Here is a 19,154-nt window from a genome sequence, read left to right on the forward strand (position 1 = left end):
TCCATCCCTAACCCACCAATCACTGTCAATAATGATCCATTAGAATATGTCAACACTTTTACCTAAGAAGCCTCATCAGCAAGAAAAACGGCCTGGCCTATGAAAATCACCAATGAAGAACTGTAGGAGAACAAATGGAGATCAAGCATAGTCGCATCTGATGGCTTGGACATATTCTCAGAATGGACCAGGCCCAAATCCCAAAGACTGCCCTGAGATGGACACTAGGGCTGCACAATATATCGAAATATCACAACGCACGCAATATCTGAACGATTTTAATAGGCTACTTCAACATTGTGAAAAGTGTACGTTTTAGGTCGACGCATATAACAGAGAAAAGACTGGGTACACGACTGTTTCTTATGTGACTTGCTTGACGTTAAAATGAGTTATTAAATGCAATAACTTGCAAAAAACAACTCCTTGCAGTCTTGCGCTGTCTGCCACACACCGAAACGTGCGCACAAGCTGCCTCTCTGAAAGTGTGAGATCCCTTCCGTTCAGTTTCGTGCCTGGTTACACAATCGATCTGTCAAATACACACACAGTTATGTCAAAATGGCTGTCTTGATATTCATGTAAACACAGTTAGTTATGCTTTAAGTGAACAATATCAGTTGGGAAACCGAGATGCGTGTCAATAGGATCCGTGCATTAGGTCTTGGAGACTCACAGCGATGGCAGAATTGAAGATGGGTCTGACATAGGGCGAGGCACGCTGCAAACAACGATCAAGCTAAGTGAAAGCAAATCGTTGATGCTTTATGTCCCACTAGGGACAAAGGGGAGTAAGTGTGCTGAAATAATTATAAGCAGTAGCTTTAATCACGATCACATTCAAATATACACCATTCCACAGGACAATGAAAAGTCATTTATGCATTTGAAATCATAGTTTTTTTATTATCGTTAACAAGCGATACATTTCATGTGACAGGTGATAAATGGCTCATTTCCCCAAAACAGATGCTACAAGAGCTAGTGAAAGGTTAAGTGTTGACATGAATATCATCACATCCACCCTGATAGAGACAGACCAACAATTCTACAAATGTAATGAAAATCTTATGATAAAAAGATACCTTCTAATAGAATGATAATTTTTTTAGGTCCTCATATGTTCAGAAAGATAATGGCCATGAGGACGATTTTAGCTAGCAACATTAATCTGTAAATCTAAAAGTAATCATCCAATCAGAAAACATGCATAGCCCCATGTGCTTTGCATCAAAGAGTCAGGACGGTTTGATGGATCAGTTGATATATACTCATGTAGTCCTGCGGTGACCTAGTTAAGTGAGAGAGGGCGCTAATTATTTCCCTTCCTATCCATAATTGACAAATGACACATTTCTGTACAGTTTTTTACATTTACCAGCCTGGAATGTCCAGTTTGTAAATTTAGCAGGCATAGCTGGAACAGGACAGGAAGAGGGTTAAGACCGAAATAAGGACCTTTTTCCAGATTAAACCTCATCTACACAACTATCTAGCTCTCTTTGTCCTTAATTTTCACCCAGTTTGAGGCGGGCAAACTCATTGGCCAGCTGCAGAGCCTCCTGTATGCAGTGCGTGTTTCTACCCGTGGCCTGGGCAGACATCTCTTTACCGCCTCCTTTTCCATCCAGCAGAGGGCACACTTCCTGAACCCACTCACTGGCCTTCAGGCCCTGGTTCGCAACATCCTGGAAACACACCAAGAGCAAATTGGTGATTTTAAATTGATGCTTTACATATGCAATAATATGTTACTCTAGTATCATGCTAGTCAAAGTAATATTTAACCAGCATTAAACATCAAAGTGAACACAAAAGGGTGTTTAAACCAATTTTACTTCTGAGGTCAGCTGAAAAGCAAGTGGTTACATTTCACTGAACATAATGATGTACACTGATGAATCCTTCACAATAAAGTTAGGAATGTGTATTAAATACACTACCATTCAAAAGTTTGGGTTCAGTAAGATTTTTTTCATGGTTTTGAAAAGTCTAACCAGAGATACATAAAATCAGTAATATTGTGAAATATTATTACAATTTCAAATGTATTTATATTCTTTCCCCGCCAGTGTTTAAAAAAAAAAAAAAAGTTACCAGCCACCGCCAGGGTTTTTGATCAGTTTCACAAAAATGTAATGGCCCATAGAATATTTGTTTTACGAATATCTCAGCATGCAATATATCAAAAGAAAGAGCAGACCCTCTGCTTTTAAACAAAAAAAAAAAAGCGTTTTATTCTAGCTTCATGCATTCCTTTTTTAATCAACACTTAAATATGTGTAAGTTTCATAAAAAAAAGCATAATTTTGAAGAAAAAGCTGAACAAAAAAAAATCACGTTGTCGTCAAAGACTAGGCCCAACATCCAGATCAGATGATCATACACAGATGGAGTAGATCGAGTCCATCAATACTTGCACAGTCCTATAACTCGACATTTCGTTCAGTAACATTAGGCAGTTTTGATTTATATGATGTTTAATGTTGATGATCACGTTATTTTACATTTTACTTGTTTTTTTGTTTTGATCAGGAGATTCTGTACTCATTCAGAAGATGCGTAATAGCGCCCCCTATCGTACAACCGTGAAAACACTGTGAAACCGTGAAAAAACAGTGAAAAATTCTGTTTGGCGGGGAAGCGTTTTCTCACAAATAATGGAAAATTCTTGGTTTGGCAGGGAAAGAGTTAATATATTGTAAAATGTTATTTATTTCTGAGATGGCAAAGCTGATTTTTTTGCATCATTACTCCAGTCATGAGTGTCACATGATCCTTCAGAAATCATTCTAATATGCTGATTTAGGCCATGTCCACACGAAGCCAGAACTTCCCCTATACGATTTTTTTTCCTCGTTTCAAGAAATATCTGCGTACACACGAGAGCATGAAAACGGCTCAAAACGATGTAGTACACATGCCAGGCCAGTATGTGGCACTGTAATTCTGCCCCAGAAATACACAAAAAACGGAGAAGAAGAGTTGTGGCTAGAAGGGGTATGGCTACAGTCGGAGGTGAGGTAAAATCTCACAATAAAATAACAATAAATACATTTGCTACTTACAAGATGTGTTTTATTAACGCATACACCTACCCCAACCCTAAACATACCCTTACAATAATGCAAATACAGTAATTAAACAACGCAGTATTGATGTGCGCATGCCCAGTGCCCGTAGTTGTATTCCTTCAAGTCTTCCCCGCGCAGGACGTGGTGTGATGACATCACCGTTTCACAAAATATACGGATTGGCCGTATACACGAAACCGCAAGGGTGTCGGTTTCAGATTTATCCACTTTAGGACCCGGTTTCAAAAAATAGCGGTTTCAGTCTCCCAAAACACCAGATCCGTGTGGATGAAACGCCAATACGATAAAAAATGTATATGTATAAAGTGATACGAGTCTCCGTGTGGACGAAAGTGCCCTAAGTGCTCAAAAAGCTTTCCTTATTATTATTATCATCAATGTTGAAAACTGTTGTGTTGCTAAACTCTTTCAAGACTATTTGATGAATCAAAAGTTCAAAAGAACAGCATTTATTTGAAATAGAAAACTTTTTTAAGTATGTAAAAGTCTTTATTGTAACTTATGTTAAATTTAATGCGTCATTGCTGAATAAAAATATGAATTTCTTTCAAACAAATAGAAATCCTGAGCTTTAAGGTAGATCTTAATCTAAATATTTAAAGAGAGCCCCTCAGCCACCTTACAGAAATTTCTCTCTGACCCCATTTACCTGAGGCACTTGGCACAAGCAGATAATTTTTCCTGCATCGTTGTCCACAGCAAAAAGCATAGCAGCAGTCTGTGGTGAATTTGTCTTCAGTAACTTCAGAGACTCATTCAAAGCCTGTGGAAGCACAGAGGAATCATTTAGACTTTCACTGAAGACTATTTAAAAACTGCATTTCAACTATAGAGTCCTAATTTGAAAGGACATTTACCTTTGCAGATGCGCCACTCTCCATCTCCATCACAATTAGAGGTTGGTTAGGTTTGCTATCGATGATCTCCTTCGTCTTTTCCAGGACCTAAAATTAAAACCACGCGTGTTCACAGCTTTGATCATTTTTGATCACTTTGACTTTCCAAACATCTCTGTGACCATCAAACATCTGAATCATGTTTTCTTACCCTCTTCTGTACATCAGCCTTGCTGGCACGATCCAGGTCATCCATGATCTTTTTGAGACCCTTCAGGGAATCCCTCATCTCATCCTTCTGCCACTGAGAGATCACTGCAGTACCCAGGGACTGAATACACATATGCATACACATATTCAGAACACTTAAAAAAAAGAAAAGTTTCTACCAGACAAGCAAGAGCAGAACATTTTTGATTTGAACTCACCTCTGTCATATCAGCAATCTCCTTCTGAACGTCTTTATTCGGGGAGGTCTGAGCCTTCACTTTCTCTGCCATGGCATCTAGACCCAGCTTCAGGGCATCAGCTTTCCTCTGGGCCTGACAACAAAAACATCAACCAGTCAAGAACTATTAGGAATGGGAATCAACTGAATTATTCTAAATGATTCCCCCACCAATAATTGGTCCTGTATACTGTATATGAAGTATTTACTGAAATATACTGTACTTAAAGTATTAAAATGTTAAAAAATATATATATTTTTGGTAATGTTTTGTACAAATTACTGACCTGAATGTGTATTTACACATTGTGATTATAAGTCAGTAATTATATTGACTCTCACAAGTCTTGTCTTGTGAGTACGTCTTCATGACTGAACTGGCTCAAAAGATTATTATTTTTTTAATCATACTACACCGAGGTCATACGGTGCGTGCAAACAGCAAGAACATTTAATCCTTGTATTATTTCAGGTTTTCCTTTCACATGACATTCAAATCAGACAAGCAAGAACCGGTTCTAGATTTCCCCTACCCTACATCACTTTATACAAAGTATCAGTCCAAAAGTGTGTGTGCATAATCATGTTGGCCATGTCGTCTTATACCTTCTGAGCCTCTGCTCCAGTCACTGCCACAATCCTCCTGATTCCTTTAGCGATGGCCTCCTCTGATACAATCACAAATGGAGCAGCATGACCAGAGTTCTGCAGGTGCCTATGGGTAAAAATGATCAATAAGAAAACTGAGTAGCCATACGAATACATTTTGATTGCATTAATAAAAACATCAGTACTTTTTTATTACTAGTAATTTTCATGAAACAGAAGACAGAACAAAAAACAGAATATTACATATAAAGTTGATCATTTTTGTTCATAGTCACAAATCTAAAGCTGCGTTTACACTGACATCAAAAATCAGATTTATTTTTTTAATCACATCTGACACAGATCGGAATTTGTTGCACACGTGTAAACACAAAAATCCGCACGAGATCCTATTTTTTCGCATCCGATCGGAGCCACTTCCAAATGTGGTTTTAAATCAGATACATATACGATATCCAGACATCCAACTTATGTCTAAACACAAATATCTGATACCCTTTTGAATTTCGAGCCACCACAAAGCGAGGGCGACAAGTTTGCCCACAAAGATAGCTTTTTAATGTTGTATTATGAAGCAGATTTGTCTGTATGCGCTTACTCACAGCTTTTTTATTGAGGTGGGAACTTTATGAAAGAAAGAAATTGCACACCCACAGAAACATTCATGAGCTGGTTTTCAACCTCTGCCATGTGAGTTTTAAAAAGAAAACAGCTTCACTACTGAAAGCTACATCATATTTCTAAGCAAATGAGGTGATAACTTTGCTGTAATTAAACCAACAAGTTTCACTATTAGGCTACTCACATGCTCGCTCTCTCTCGTCATTAATTTTTATTTTATTTTACAGCGCAACTTTATTACACTTAAGAATTCTAGATCTAACGAGCCATAGAGAAAATAAGCAAAAACTACAGTTATTTTCCGGTCTATATCCGTTCAGTCAGTTCTTGCGCTGCAAAACATCCATGACAGCTGTTATCATGGCCACCCGACATAAATTATATCAATACAGGGTTCCCACTCTTTCATGAACACCAGATTCAAGGACTTTCAAGGACTTTTTAAAGTACCTTTTATTTTAAATCAAGCACAATAAATACGATAAAGGTGGGTGTGTTACTGCCAATATATCAAATACCTACTGTACCTGTGTCTATCATTAATGCAGTAACGCTAAGGCATATACTGACAACTAAAATACAATTTCCAATGAGGAAAAATTTGCAATTATACAAAATCCAATGAGGAAAGAGGCTGGTGTACAAGAGCGAGCGAGTTTTAACGAGAGATGCAGTTTGTTTGCAGCTCTCTTATTCCTGCTTTTAACATTTATTTCACACTAGTTTTAGCTTTCTTTTTTATAAATCATTACTTAATTAAAACATCAAAATATAGAGATAATATTGTATACATGAATTTTCCAATAAAATGAAAAGATATGGACAAGTTCATTGTTAGGCATTAAAAATATGCAAAATTATTTATCAAATCAACTGTATGTACTTTTTAAAAAATCAATTTGAAGGCTTTTAAGACCTGCACACATATAATCGCTGTCGGTATAACGGCCCATTTCAAATGTTTACGTGCTTTTCTTTTTCTTTTTCGAGCGGTGATTAAATATTGCTCTTGTAAATACTTGCCAGCATTTCAGTAATGGAAGTCTGGATCTTTAAAATGCATCCAAATTGCAGCAAAGCGCAACCGTACGGTGGCCTGCAGTGGTCAAAAAGGATATAAACAGTGCATTTTGAAGTGATCTCATCTTGTAAACTCAGAGATGTGGATTCAAACGGCAATTAAATGACCACACGTCCTTGGTGTTTGTCTAAAAACAATAGGTAATTTGGCCGTGGATTTTTTCGCGGGTGGTGGGAGAAAAACACTGACATTCTGGATTCGGGCGGCAATAAAATCTCCGACTAGCCCCTGTCAAGGATGAAAATACCTTATGACCCCATGAGAAACAATTATCACCCGAATAGGGCTTTTGACAGTAGATGGCGCTTATAGAACAGCAAAAATATATTGAAATAGCTTCCTCCCGTAATGAGGTTTAGTTCTGGCTTTGCCAACGCATGAAGGCCAATTTTTGTAATAGCACCATGCTACTCTAACAAAATGCAGTTCATGCTTAATTCAAGCACTTTCAAGGACCTATGTTTGTTTTCAAGTACTTTACATGCCTTGAATCCATGTGTCTGAAATTCAAGTACTTTCAAGAAACGTGGGAACCCTGTCAATAATTTTAATAGCACAGCCATTCAAAACCAGAAGGTCTGCCATGTGCATAGTAAAGCGTTAACTGACAATAACTGAGCAGGAATTAATGCAAACACAGATATCGGAAACCAGTCGTGTCTGTGAATGTTTTTTTTTTTTGGTGTGTGGATATGGTCAAAAAATATGATCTGTGCATTAAGATTTGCAGTGTAAACACAACCTAGATGTGCTGCACATAAATGAAAGCGAGGAGCTGAGTGGGCCACTTCTGCAATATTTGAAGTTTATATTATTAAATTCTGATGTTCATACGTTCCACCGCAGAACTCAATGGAGCTGAGTGAGCCTGCAGGGCTGTTAGGATCGGCCAGCAGCTCCTCCACTGAGACGCCAATAGACACCACTCTAACAGGATCCGGATACGTCTCATCAAAAACTGCCCGCAGACCCTGGATGGCTTTAGCTGCTGCAAGGGGAGCATCCAGAGCGTAGACGGCCTGAAGAAAGAGAGAGCATTTCAAATTGTAAGAGAAAATATAAAAGAATACAAGTGTTCTCAGGGACACGTAAACTATATTTCTGCTTACAACAGGATAACTTACAATAGGTTATCGTTTTGTTTCCAGACTGTGAATACATGTGGAGAAAGTTTCAAGTGGTATGAATATGAATGTTTCATTGAAAAGTGTCTTTAAAAGTCTGTTGAATGGCCCTGACCTTAGCGTCGCGAATCACGTTGGAGGCGATCTCTTCTGTGCGCCGCACTTCATCTGTGCTCATTGCACCTTTAGCTGTGAAGTCAAAGCGCAGTCTGTCCGGAGCAACCAAAGAGCCCCGCTGATCTGCCTCTCCCAAAACTGAACGCAAAGCAAAGTTAAGGATGTGTGTGGCGGTATGGTTACTCATGATGGGCCTACGACGAGCCTGAGAAAGAAGAAAAAGAAAAAAATAGTTGCATTCTGTGCTCTCTCAATCCACATTATGTTCCATCCTATCCATCATTTTTTTGTCTGAACCAAATGCTGTAAAAACATTTTACATACCTCATCCACATGCAGAGTTAGGTGGTCTCCAACCTTTAGAGTGCCGTATACTGTACCGATATGCAGCACATATCCACCACGCACCTGAGTATTCTTCACAGTGAACTCCATCCTCTGAAACAGCAAAATAAAACATGACAGCAAATGAAGCATAAATAAACAGTTCAGGTGTTCTTTCCACAACAGCTCTCTTTCTTACATCCTCAGCAGAGTCGTTTTCTCGGAGCATGTAGCCTTCATCAAAGCTCTGCCCACCCTGCTCGGCGTAGAAAGAGGTCTTGTCGAGCAGCACACCACACTCTTGACCTGTGGTCACTTCATCAACAAATGCACGCTCCCTCCTGAGACCCAACACTGTGCCCACTGTCTGTTCAAACTCTGAGAGGGACACACAATGTCACAGGCATGAAAACCTACACATTATCAAACCGTAAAACCCAACAGGAATAGCTAAGGTGTAATTCATACCATAGTTGCCCTTCTCATTTGAAGTGTACTTGTACTTGGGGCTGTCGTCAGTGGCAGCGACACCTTTGTTTCTGAGCTCTTCAATGGCGTAGATGTCCAGCATGATGTGGTCCTCGCCCCCGGAGCCTTTGCCCTGAGACTTCAACTGTGTACACACGTTTTTAATTAGACCCATTTACATAAACAAAACACTTATTGTTAATCAGTTAACATTGGATATATCTTCGCTAATACAGGATTTTTAATTGTGAATGCTCATTTCTGTCTATTTTACATTTAGATTAGCTTTGCTGTCATTATGAATAAAACACAGTGAAAATAAACAAATCTATCAAATGCTACAAGTGAATTTGAGCCAAAACTTTACAATTGAAAGTATAAAACATGGGTTTTCAGTCCTCTGTGTTTTATAACTATGAAATAATTCTGTGCTTAATGGAAATTGCACTGCATAAAAATATAAACTGATTTCCACCTGAGCAGCTTTCTTCTCCTCCTCAAAGGCATGCCTGTCCACCCCCATTCCCCTTTCCTCAGCGATCAGGGCCGTGAGGTCCAGAGGAAAACCATATGTGTCGTACAGCAGCCAGGCTGTGTCACCTACACAAAACAATGACATTTATTATGAATGAATAAAAATGTAAATATCAGCTTTAGAATGTGGATTTACAGTTGATTTAGCACGATGACATGGGTGGGTTCACTAGATCCTAGACTCCACATAGTTTTAGAGTTAAAAAAAAAAAAAACGCTCTAATTCAGTCTCAGGCCACATGCAGAAAAACACAAATCCTAAAGCCTCTCTTCTGTTGACAACAAATTTATAAACATTTCCAAAATTGTAATGAGAATGACCCAAACTCCTTCCCTCCAATTTCAAAAACTTAAATGACCTATTCTTGATTTAAAACTGATTTTCGCCAAAAGGTGACATCCCTGCACCTCATCTAAGGGTGTTTGGTTTGGCACCTGGCTCATCTGAAGCATTGGTTAGGGAACCTGGTGTGTTTCCATCCTTAGTTTGGTTTAGGCATGTATGAACATGGCAATCAGACTCGGATCCGCACAAAAACGATTGCTCCAAGATTGCTTGAATGAGGTGGTCTCAGCCTGATTGAAAACAAACTCTGGGGTGGTTTGGTTGAGGTGAGAAAGCAATCCGAACCAAAGGACCAATGAACCAAGTGGTAATAAAGCAGCATGACAGCTACAGATAAAACCACAATAAGCTTGCGGGGCAAACTTATCAGTCTATCTTGAAGGATAACGCAGAGGGCCAATAAGAATATCTGACCAATAAGAGGGCAGTTTTACTCACATGACTGACATGAACACATTTTGGTACGCTTTGAAATGCTTTGAAAAGCGAACTGAACCAAGAAGAAAAAGCTAGATTGTAACAAATTAAGTCCCTGTTTCGGATCAAAGCAAATGATCTACAGGTCTGAAAACGCCCTAAGAGAAACTCTTTGTGGTAGTGTGTGCTTTACCTGGTATAGTCTTGCTGTCTCCAAGACTCTGAATCTTGCGGTCCAGGATACGGCGTCCTCTGCTAAGGGTTTTGAGGAACTGTGTCTCTTCCTCATTGATAATGTCCTTTACCATATCAGGATCTTTCCGCAACTCTGGGAAAGCATCACCCTGTAGAGAGCCATGAACCATTAAATGCCATCAAAAATAGAACTGAAACTGTATTTAATGAAAGTGCATTTCAGTAGTGCAGCGGCTGCCACTTAGAATAACTGTCAAAGTAGCAAATAGGGGGTTCCTAATGAACAAAGTAATGAGGGTAGAAGCCTTACCAGGGACCCAACCACTACATCTACTAAGGAGGCGAAGAAGCCCCTCTGTGCTCCCAGCTTCTCGTGAGAGTATCGCACTGCACGACGTAGAATTCTCCTCAGCACGTAGCTGCAAACACAAAAACAGGGTCACATATACATACATTGAGTATACATCAAGTACACGGCATACAATAACACCATCATCTTACCCTCTGCCTGTGTTGTCAGGTCTGCCGCCATCAGACAAGGCAATAGTAATGGTTCGGGCATGATCAGCCAGGACACGGTATGCCATGTCAATACCATCTGTGTCTTCTGCGCCAACCTTTCCTGTGTATGCCCTGGCACCTGTGCCCTGAGAACCAAGACGTTTTTTTCAATTACATGCAAAGAGAGAGTTTGGTAATGCTTCACATGCTTTTCTATGCTTGTACCTTCTGAATGGCTTCAAAATAAGGGATGAACAGGTCAGTGTCATAGTTGGACATCTTGTTTTGCAGTACAGACACCAAGCGCTCCAATCCCATCCCAGTGTCAATGCTCTTCTTCGGCAGAGGCTTTAGCACGGTCTCCGACTCCCTTGATGGAAAGGCCAAGCCATGTGTTTAGAACAATATGTGAATACTTACAGTATCTGTGTATAGAATTAGAGGTTGCACTATAGCACCAATGTTAAAATTCTAGCCAATAATGAAATTACACTACCGTTCAAAAGTTCAGGGACGTTATAATTGAGCATAAGAGACCACTGAGCACAAGGCTGCATTTATTTGACCAAAAGCATGAGATATTAAAATGTAATTTATTCCTGTGATGGCAAAGCTGAATTTTCAGCAACATTACTCCAGTCTTCAGTGTCACATGATCCTTCAGAGATGATTCTAATATGCTGATTTTGTGCTCAAAAACCTCCCTAAACATCTATTTTAATCAATTTAATGCAATTCCATGAATACATATATTATATGTTATCTATATATGTTACAGGGATGGAAATTAGCACCCGCCACCAGCCAAATGCGGGTGATTTTGTGTTGTTGCGGGTAAACTCGCTTCACCTACCGGCCACCGTGGCGGGTAAATAAAAATAGCATAGCCTACTGTTAGAGGAGGCACACCTTCAAAAAAATGCGGCGTTACAAATCAAATTCCCAATAAGTAGTAGAGAAGTTAATTTGCGCGTGGTTGCGTTTTAGCGGCTTTGTTGCCATAGCGGCGGAGTCTCGAGAACATGAGCTGTAAACTTGCGCGGTTTTTTAAAAACATATCGAGCTCGCGTCGCGTCCTGAATAGAAAAAAGGTATCAATGGGTCTGTCCAGTAACTCGTGATGAACCTCAGGCGAACTACACACTTTGCAGTGAAGCATTTCAGTAGCTCAGACTGTCTGACTTAAAGCAGCAGCGCTGACAGACCGGTCTATGTGACAGACACATCCGTGCTTCTAAAGGTATAGGCCTAATGTTAAATGGATAATATATTTATATAATATTAATTCCATACATTATCAGAGCTTGGCAGACAGAATTATTATATATATTTTAGACTTGTTAAAATTAATAGATTATAGCCTAATTAATGTTATTATTAATGTATAATTTTAATCATACATAATAAATAATCCTGCCATATAAAGTTTGACATTTATTAAAATAATATTTAGATAAAAGTGGGACAAATAATTGCATAATAATATAGTCATAATTTAAGTAAATTAATAAAAAAATAGAATTGTCAGAATTGTCAAAAAAGTGATTAGTGGTTCAGAATGACTGCTTAAAGGGACAGTTCACTCAAAAATGAAAATGATGTCATTATTTTACTCACCCTCAAGTTGTTCCAAACATGTATACATTTCGTTGTTATGTTGAACACACAGGAAGATTACTATGGAAGTCAATGGTGCCCCCAAAGCAGCCTGGGTACAAACTTTCTGCAAAATATCTTCTTTTGTGTTCAGCAGAACATAGAAACTCATACAGGTTTGAAACCTCATGAGGGAGAGTAAATGATGACAGAATGTTTTAGTTTTGGGTGAACTATCCCTTTAAAGTGCACCAAATAGGCTACTAAAGAGTTCTTTTTGAATAAATTAAATTATCAAATGTAAAATAATATAACATTTTATATTGTCGTGAATGGGTGTCCCTTATTTTGCCACACTGAAGGTGGCAACCCTAGTGTGTCGTCAACACGCTTCAGAAGATGCCAAAACTAATAGTTTCATTGTTGGGACTAAAAACCTAAAACTGGAAGCCATAAAAGACCACGAATCATCCAAATGCCACATCCATTAATCTGCCCTACTCATTTAATGAAATGTATATCAGTTCATGGTTTGTGTGTGTATAAGAGAGGAAGAGAAAATGTCAGTATTTAATTGAGACTTGAGATTAAATAAACTGCTTAAGTATTGTAGAGCTTGTAGTATTAATTACTAATCGGTTAAAAACAAGAAAGTGGCTGGTAAAAACATTGAGTGGCTGGTAGATTTTGAAATCCACCAGCCACAGTGGCCGGTGGACAAAAAAGTTAATTTCCATCCCTGATATGTTATTTATAAATTATATTTAGATATAACTTTTCAAGTGAGAACCAAATGGATAAAATTCATACTAAACCAAAAACAATCATTTAACATATATTCATTGAAAGAATCAAACATTCAAATAATTTTTGGAAGATTAATCTACTTAATATTAAATATCCAATATAGGCTGATACTGATAAATAAATAAAAATGTGTATTACATAAGAAGTGTCTCTAAAAATAGTATCTCTAATAAGCATGTATGAACTTATAATAAAAAGTTAAAGTGTTTATTATTGTTAGTTGTAGTTAACAAGGAGCAGTAGTTTACCTGTTAAACTGGATGAACACCAGGTTCCAGATTTCAAGCACATTTGGGTCATCCATGTTGACCAAGTGGGAGGCATCTCTGCCTCCAATGCGATCATAGTGGATCTCACTGCACGGTCCACATGGACCAGTGTCACCCATCTCCCAGAAATTATCTTTCATACTGCCAGGCAGAATACGGCTCTCCTCCATTCTAGGACAAGTTGAGACAAATTAGAAATATCTTACTATTTCACATCAAAAACCTTTTACACCTTGTGCATATTTTGTACTCACCCCAAATCCAACCAGATCTGCTTGCACTCCAGGTCAGGCTCCAGGCCAGCATCAGCATGACCACCAAAATAAGTCACATAGAGGCGCTCAATAGGTATGCCAAACTCCTGCGTCAGCAGCTCCAGTGCCATCTTGCAGGCCAGGTGCTAGAAATAGAATGGGCCAGAAAGAAATAAAGGGATGCAAAGAGGGATAAGGGATTCCATTATCATTTTTGCAGCACATAATTACAACAACAAAAAAAGAGCATCGGTACTATGACGAGATACAACATGGTTTTACAATACACAACACCTTTCTCTCCATCTCTTACTTTGAAATAATCTCCAAAGGACCAAGAGCCCAACATCTCAAAGAAAGTGTGATGGTACACGTCTTTGCCAACATCATCAAGATCGTTGTGTTTGCCGCCGGCACGAATGCACTTCTGTGTGTTTGCAGCACGCCGAAGTCTGGCCATAGGGTGGGATGGGTCGATGGTGTTGAGGAAGATGGGCTTGAACTATTAAGAAGATGGAGGTGACTATTAATTTTCTATAACAAATTAGACACCCATTTATGTAACTAGGTTAAAATCTCCTTACCTGGTTCATCCCGGCATTGGCAAAGAGCAGAGTGGGGTCATCTAGCGGAATGGTGGCTGATGAGTGGACATACTGGTGCTCATGGCGGCGGAAGAAGTCAATGAACTTCTCACGGATCTGTGCAGCAGTAAGCGAAGAGTCCATGCTGGTTGTGTTTTTCTCAGGGGACTAGGGTATATATACAAATACAGAGTGAGTCAGAAACCAGTTTTACAAAAACAGTGGGTGGAGTAAACATGCAGCTCCTTTGTAGTGCTGTAAACCGTCTACAATCAAGAATCTGTTATGGACATCTGCACACCTCACAATCACTGCATTCATACCGGGACTTTCAAAAGATGAACCCAGTTCATGAGGAAGCAAAGCTTGCAAACCCGCCAAACAGACAAAATCCTCTTTGCTAGGCAAAGACATGCAGAGAAATTATGCCAGTGGAAAACACATACCTGAAGTTACCTTTAAATCATATTTAATAATTATTTATGTTGATTAGCCCTTAAAAACCTACTAATGTTTTTCTTTCAGATGTATTGGGGTCATCTGTGAATATACTCTATATTGCCAAAAGTTTTGGAAAGTCTGCCTTTACATGCACATGAACTTTAATGACATCCCATTCTTTATCCGTAGGGTTTAATATGGAGTTGGCCCACCCTTTGCATCTATAACAGCTTCAACTCTTCTGGGAAGGCCTTCCACAAGGTTTAGGAGTGTGTTAATGGGAATTTTTTACCATTCTTAGAAGCGCATAAATGAAGTCAAGCATTAATGTTGGACGAGAAGGCCTGGCTCAGTCTCCGCTCTAATTCATCCTAAAGGTGTTCTATCGGGTTGAGGTCAGGACTCTGTGCAGGCCAGTCAAGTTCCTCCACACCAAACTCGCTCATCCATGTCTTTATGGACCTTGCTTTGTGCACTGGTGCGCAGTCATGTTGGAACAGGAAGGGGCCATCCCCAAACTGTTCCCAGCACAAAGTTGGGAGCATGAAATTGTCCAAAATGTCTTGGTATGCTGAAGCATTAAGAGTTCCTTTCACTGGAACTAAGGGGCCAAGCCCAACCCCTGAAAAACAACCCCCACACCATAATCCCCCCTCCAACAAACTTTACACTTGGCACAATGCAGTCAGGCAAGTACCGTTCTCTTGGCCCAGACTCGTCCATCTGATTGCCAGACAGAGAAGCGTAATGGGGGTGGAATTTTTTTTTGTCGATTTGTCCTACCTTGTCAGATTTTCCTACCGTAGCGCAAAAATTATAGCTATATCTATCGATCCATGCTACCGCATCGAAAAATCCTTGTGACTTGTGAAATAATTCAGTGTAACTTTAATGAGTATTCTTATTGGGGAAAACGATTTTACAGTGCAAAATACCCCATCAGATTGTTGTGGATCAAGCAGTGGTGGAGAATATATAACTTATATATAAAATATAAGCGGGAGAATGTTATCATTGCAAAGTGGTCAGGCTAATGTCTTGTTTTTATACCACAAGATTTATGGATAAGCTGTTTGATTTATAATTATTAGATTATTTTCTAATTTCACTTACCTTGCTGTGCATGAACATAACTGTTCCTCAATTTGTGTTTCCCATTTGAATGGTCAGCATATGAGGCGGTTGTTGTTTGCGCTGGGACCTACAAGCTTTAGCTTAAATTTTGATTAAATTATTCTCTAATCGGTCGCATAATATGTTGTGGATATATCCCTCGAATGCATACTGCAGTCCCTTTAGTCTTGCTCTCTCAGATATTTTACCTGTTCGCCAAAAATTACGAATTATCTCCTTGGGAATGTCTGACATCGGCGTATACCTACTGAAATAGACGTGCCAGGCGCAAAAGCTTGTCAGGCGTAGCAACAGTAACTAAGGAGGGCAGAGCTTAGCGAAGGGTCAATTACTTCCACTTTGTTATAATACCACTAACAGTTGACCGTGGAATATTTAGTAGTGAGGAAATTTCACAAATGGAATTATTGCACAGGTGGCAACCTATCACAATACCACGCTTGAATTCACTGAGCTCCTGAGAGCGACCCATTCTTTCACAATTTTTTGTAGAAGCGTCTGCATGACTAGATGCTTGATTTTATACACCTGTGGCCATGGAAGTGATTGGAACACCTGAATGATTAAATGATTTGGAGGGGTGTCCCAATACTTTTGGCAATATATAGGCTATTACATGAATTATTTTCATTCAAAATCATTAATTTTTACAATGGTGAATAAGTGGATGGTAACGGCTGTTTCATAACCAATTTGAAAGTTCTGTGCAACTACCAAATGTGACAATTGCATGTGAATGTCGAGATAGTGGACTTGAATCTTCCTCACTGGACTATTAAAGGAAGCTCCTCAGCAGGTGGAGCCAGTATGCAGCAAACAACAGACATCCCTGAAGTAATTACAGCACCACTCCCATAACAACTTATCCAAAACATAAAGACATCTTTTTCCAAATGACAATTACATAATCCCCCCCAGCCATGCATGCCAGAAACCGCATACATTGTGAACAATAAACTGCTTCAACATCTGCACACTGAGAAGCAGAATTTCCTAGCTATGTGACGTGGACTTAAAAATAGTTATTTTAAAATATAGAACCTAATTTACAATCTATACAAGAGCTCAACAATATGGAACACATTTTAACTTGTCCTGTCAATGTTTTTAATGGGCACATTGCAATTGTGAAATTATATTTTTATGTGTGTCAGAATATATATTTTATGTTTTAATTAAATTTTCTTTGCAAAATAACAATAAATAAAACTTTAGCTGTAGATTCCGATGAACACTTCCTGGGGGATAAATACTGATATTTATATATCATTATCATTATGCTTCCAAGACCATCACAATTTATAACATTTCCTTGAATACCATAATTCGTCAACTGTTAGAAAAATTTAATCTATATTAACTATAATAATAATAATAATAATAATAATAATAATAATGTAACTTAATGACACCTATAGATTCATATACTGTAAATACATAAATGGCTTTTATTTTACTCCCTCAAGTTATTTTGAATAGGAGTGTCGGCTAAAAACTAATAAATGTAAATGTAGTGGTGATACAAAGCACAGGGCTGTGAAGTGGAACATATTAAGTAGCCTTTTATTAATATACTAATACAATTCTTACTGAGATTAAATGCATCTTAAAGAAAAGACCTGGCAAAAAAAAAAATTCAGAAGAAAATACTGTCCTTGTGGGACATCCTTATTGTTGAGTCCTGGATAAAAAAAAAATTAACAATACAGTGTAAAATGCATCTAACAATGCTTTGTTAAGGACACGAGAAATAGGCACATAACATGATGCACCAACATTAGTGAGCAAAACAAGTCAACAAACCATGACCTACACACAGTGAGGTTCACCTGACAACAGAAGAAAGCTTTGGCACATAAAAATGTGAGATGAAGAGCCATAGATAATGATGCTCTATGATCCTAGAGGAAGTATAACCCAATTTACTACAATAAGAATATCTGCAAAACCTCATTCACATAAATACAGAACCATATAAACGCAAATGACATTATAGTAGTCTTCAGACATTTATAAATTAATCAGATTTTTTGCTGGGTTAACCAGTGCACTGACATAGGCCAAACCCCTATAGACCACAGTATGATGCAAGCTAGTGTGATTTATGCACCATCAACATCTCCATCATGATTTGCATTACCGGGATTCTGTATTAGACAAGTAACCCAGTCATTATGTCAAGGTAACATACACAACGCGGTGAATAGTAAAGTCTTTTCAAATTCATTTTACACTAGCATGCTTCCTCTAAGCACGAGACAAAGCTAAGCTGACAATCCAGTCATTCACTAAAACAACATATAACTGGATTCATAGTCTCATGATACAGTCCGTAAAGACATATAGTAAAACGATTTACATATGACGTCATGAAACAAATATAAAGTTAATGAAACTTACGAATAATAATCGTATAACCGCTTCAGAAGCCAGTCACACTACTTCCCACGCCGGGTGAAACCAAAAGAGAGTCTGCGAAGTACCGCCCACAACATAGATGATTGGTTCAGGAAGAGCAATGTTTCAGTGTACGTGGTTTCTATTGGTTTAGGATGCTGTCGATCAAGACAAAGACGGGACTGGATATGTCAACTGTGCAAAGGACGGAACTGGATGATGCAATGATAAAGTAACAGTGCAGTGATATTTGCGTTCATATTATCTTTATTTTGTCATACAATCGTGATTTACAATCTGCTTTTTTTCTCCTGGTTTATAGGAATTTCTGCTAGGTTCTTCTAGAATCAATGGCGTACGCCATTGCTCGAATAATGCAATATTTTATTTGTTTAAATAGATTATTATGTATGGTAATCTAATAGTATATTTCTTCTTCTTCTTCTTCTTCTTCTTCTTCTTCTTCTTCTTCTTCTTCTTCTTCTTCTTCTTCGTATTATTATTATTATAATTATTATTATTATTAGGCTATAGTACAAGCATTCTAACAGATGCAGCATTAACTATGATAATCTATGATCAAAAATTATCCAAAAACTATGATCCTTCAATCTTTCACAATGTTTGCAATGTAAACGTTTAACGTAAATAATGCAAAAAATAAATAAAATTAAGTTAAAACCAAAAGTATATTACAGTAAGTATTTCCTCACAGCAGGTGGCGATCAAGATCTTGTTTATGTACAAACAACCCCATATTCTTCTAAGCTAAGGGGTCAGGATTAGTAGGAAGAAATACACTATCCCCCGGTTTCACAGACAATGCTTAAGCTAGTCCTAGACTAAAATGCATGTTTGAGCTGTTTTAACTGAAAGAATCTTGCACTGACAAATCTTAAAATATGTCAGTGGCGTTGTTTTGTCTCAAGATGCACACCAGTAATGTTTTTTTCTTG

The 19,154-nt window shown here is 38.3% G+C and overlaps 1 protein-coding gene across 2 annotated transcripts; it reads right to left on the bottom strand.

The window, feature by feature from the left end:
- Positions 1–262: 262 nt before the first annotated feature.
- Positions 263–18,285, bottom strand: LOC307131605 (alanine--tRNA ligase, cytoplasmic-like). Of its 2 annotated transcripts, XM_079825325.1 has the most exons (22): positions 18,202–18,274; positions 17,631–17,702; positions 14,227–14,394; positions 13,956–14,144; positions 13,643–13,788; positions 13,368–13,559; positions 10,942–11,086; positions 10,717–10,862; positions 10,526–10,634; positions 10,214–10,364; positions 9,199–9,323; positions 8,724–8,868; positions 8,455–8,633; positions 8,256–8,369; positions 7,930–8,136; positions 7,525–7,709; positions 4,986–5,094; positions 4,360–4,473; positions 4,143–4,262; positions 3,953–4,039; positions 3,745–3,858; positions 263–1,688 (listed from the first exon to the last, which is right to left on the bottom strand). In XM_079825325.1, exons 2-22 carry the CDS (start codon positions 17,679–17,681, stop codon positions 1,509–1,511), a joined length of 2,976 nt encoding a protein of 991 aa, XP_079681451.1. In that variant the 5' UTR covers positions 17,682–17,702; positions 18,202–18,274; the 3' UTR covers positions 263–1,508. The 2 variants fall into 2 exon arrangements, with proteins under 2 accessions (XP_079681451.1, XP_079681452.1); XM_079825326.1 differs by lacking the exon at positions 17,631–17,702 and having other exon boundaries at positions 18,202–18,285.
- Positions 18,286–19,154: the final 869 nt, after the last annotated feature.

The sequence above is a fragment of the Gobio gobio genome (assembly GCF_949357685.1).
Source record: "Gobio gobio genome assembly, chromosome: 9".
Classification (NCBI taxonomy): Eukaryota; Metazoa; Chordata; class Actinopteri; order Cypriniformes; family Gobionidae; genus Gobio; species Gobio gobio.

Excerpts from the sequence above, each read along its gene's own strand:
- LOC307131605 (XM_079825325.1), bottom strand. The coding sequence starts at position 17,681 with ATGGCTCTTCATCTCACATTTTTATGTGCCAAAGCTTTCTTCTGTTGT. Across the intron at positions 13,789-13,955 it reads CCTTTGGAGATTATTTCAAA|CACCTGGCCTGCAAGATGGC; the intron begins GTAAGAGATGGA and ends TTCTATTTCTAG. Across the intron at positions 10,635-10,716 it reads CCTGACAACACAGGCAGAGG|CTACGTGCTGAGGAGAATTC; the intron begins GTAAGATGATGG and ends TTGTGTTTGCAG.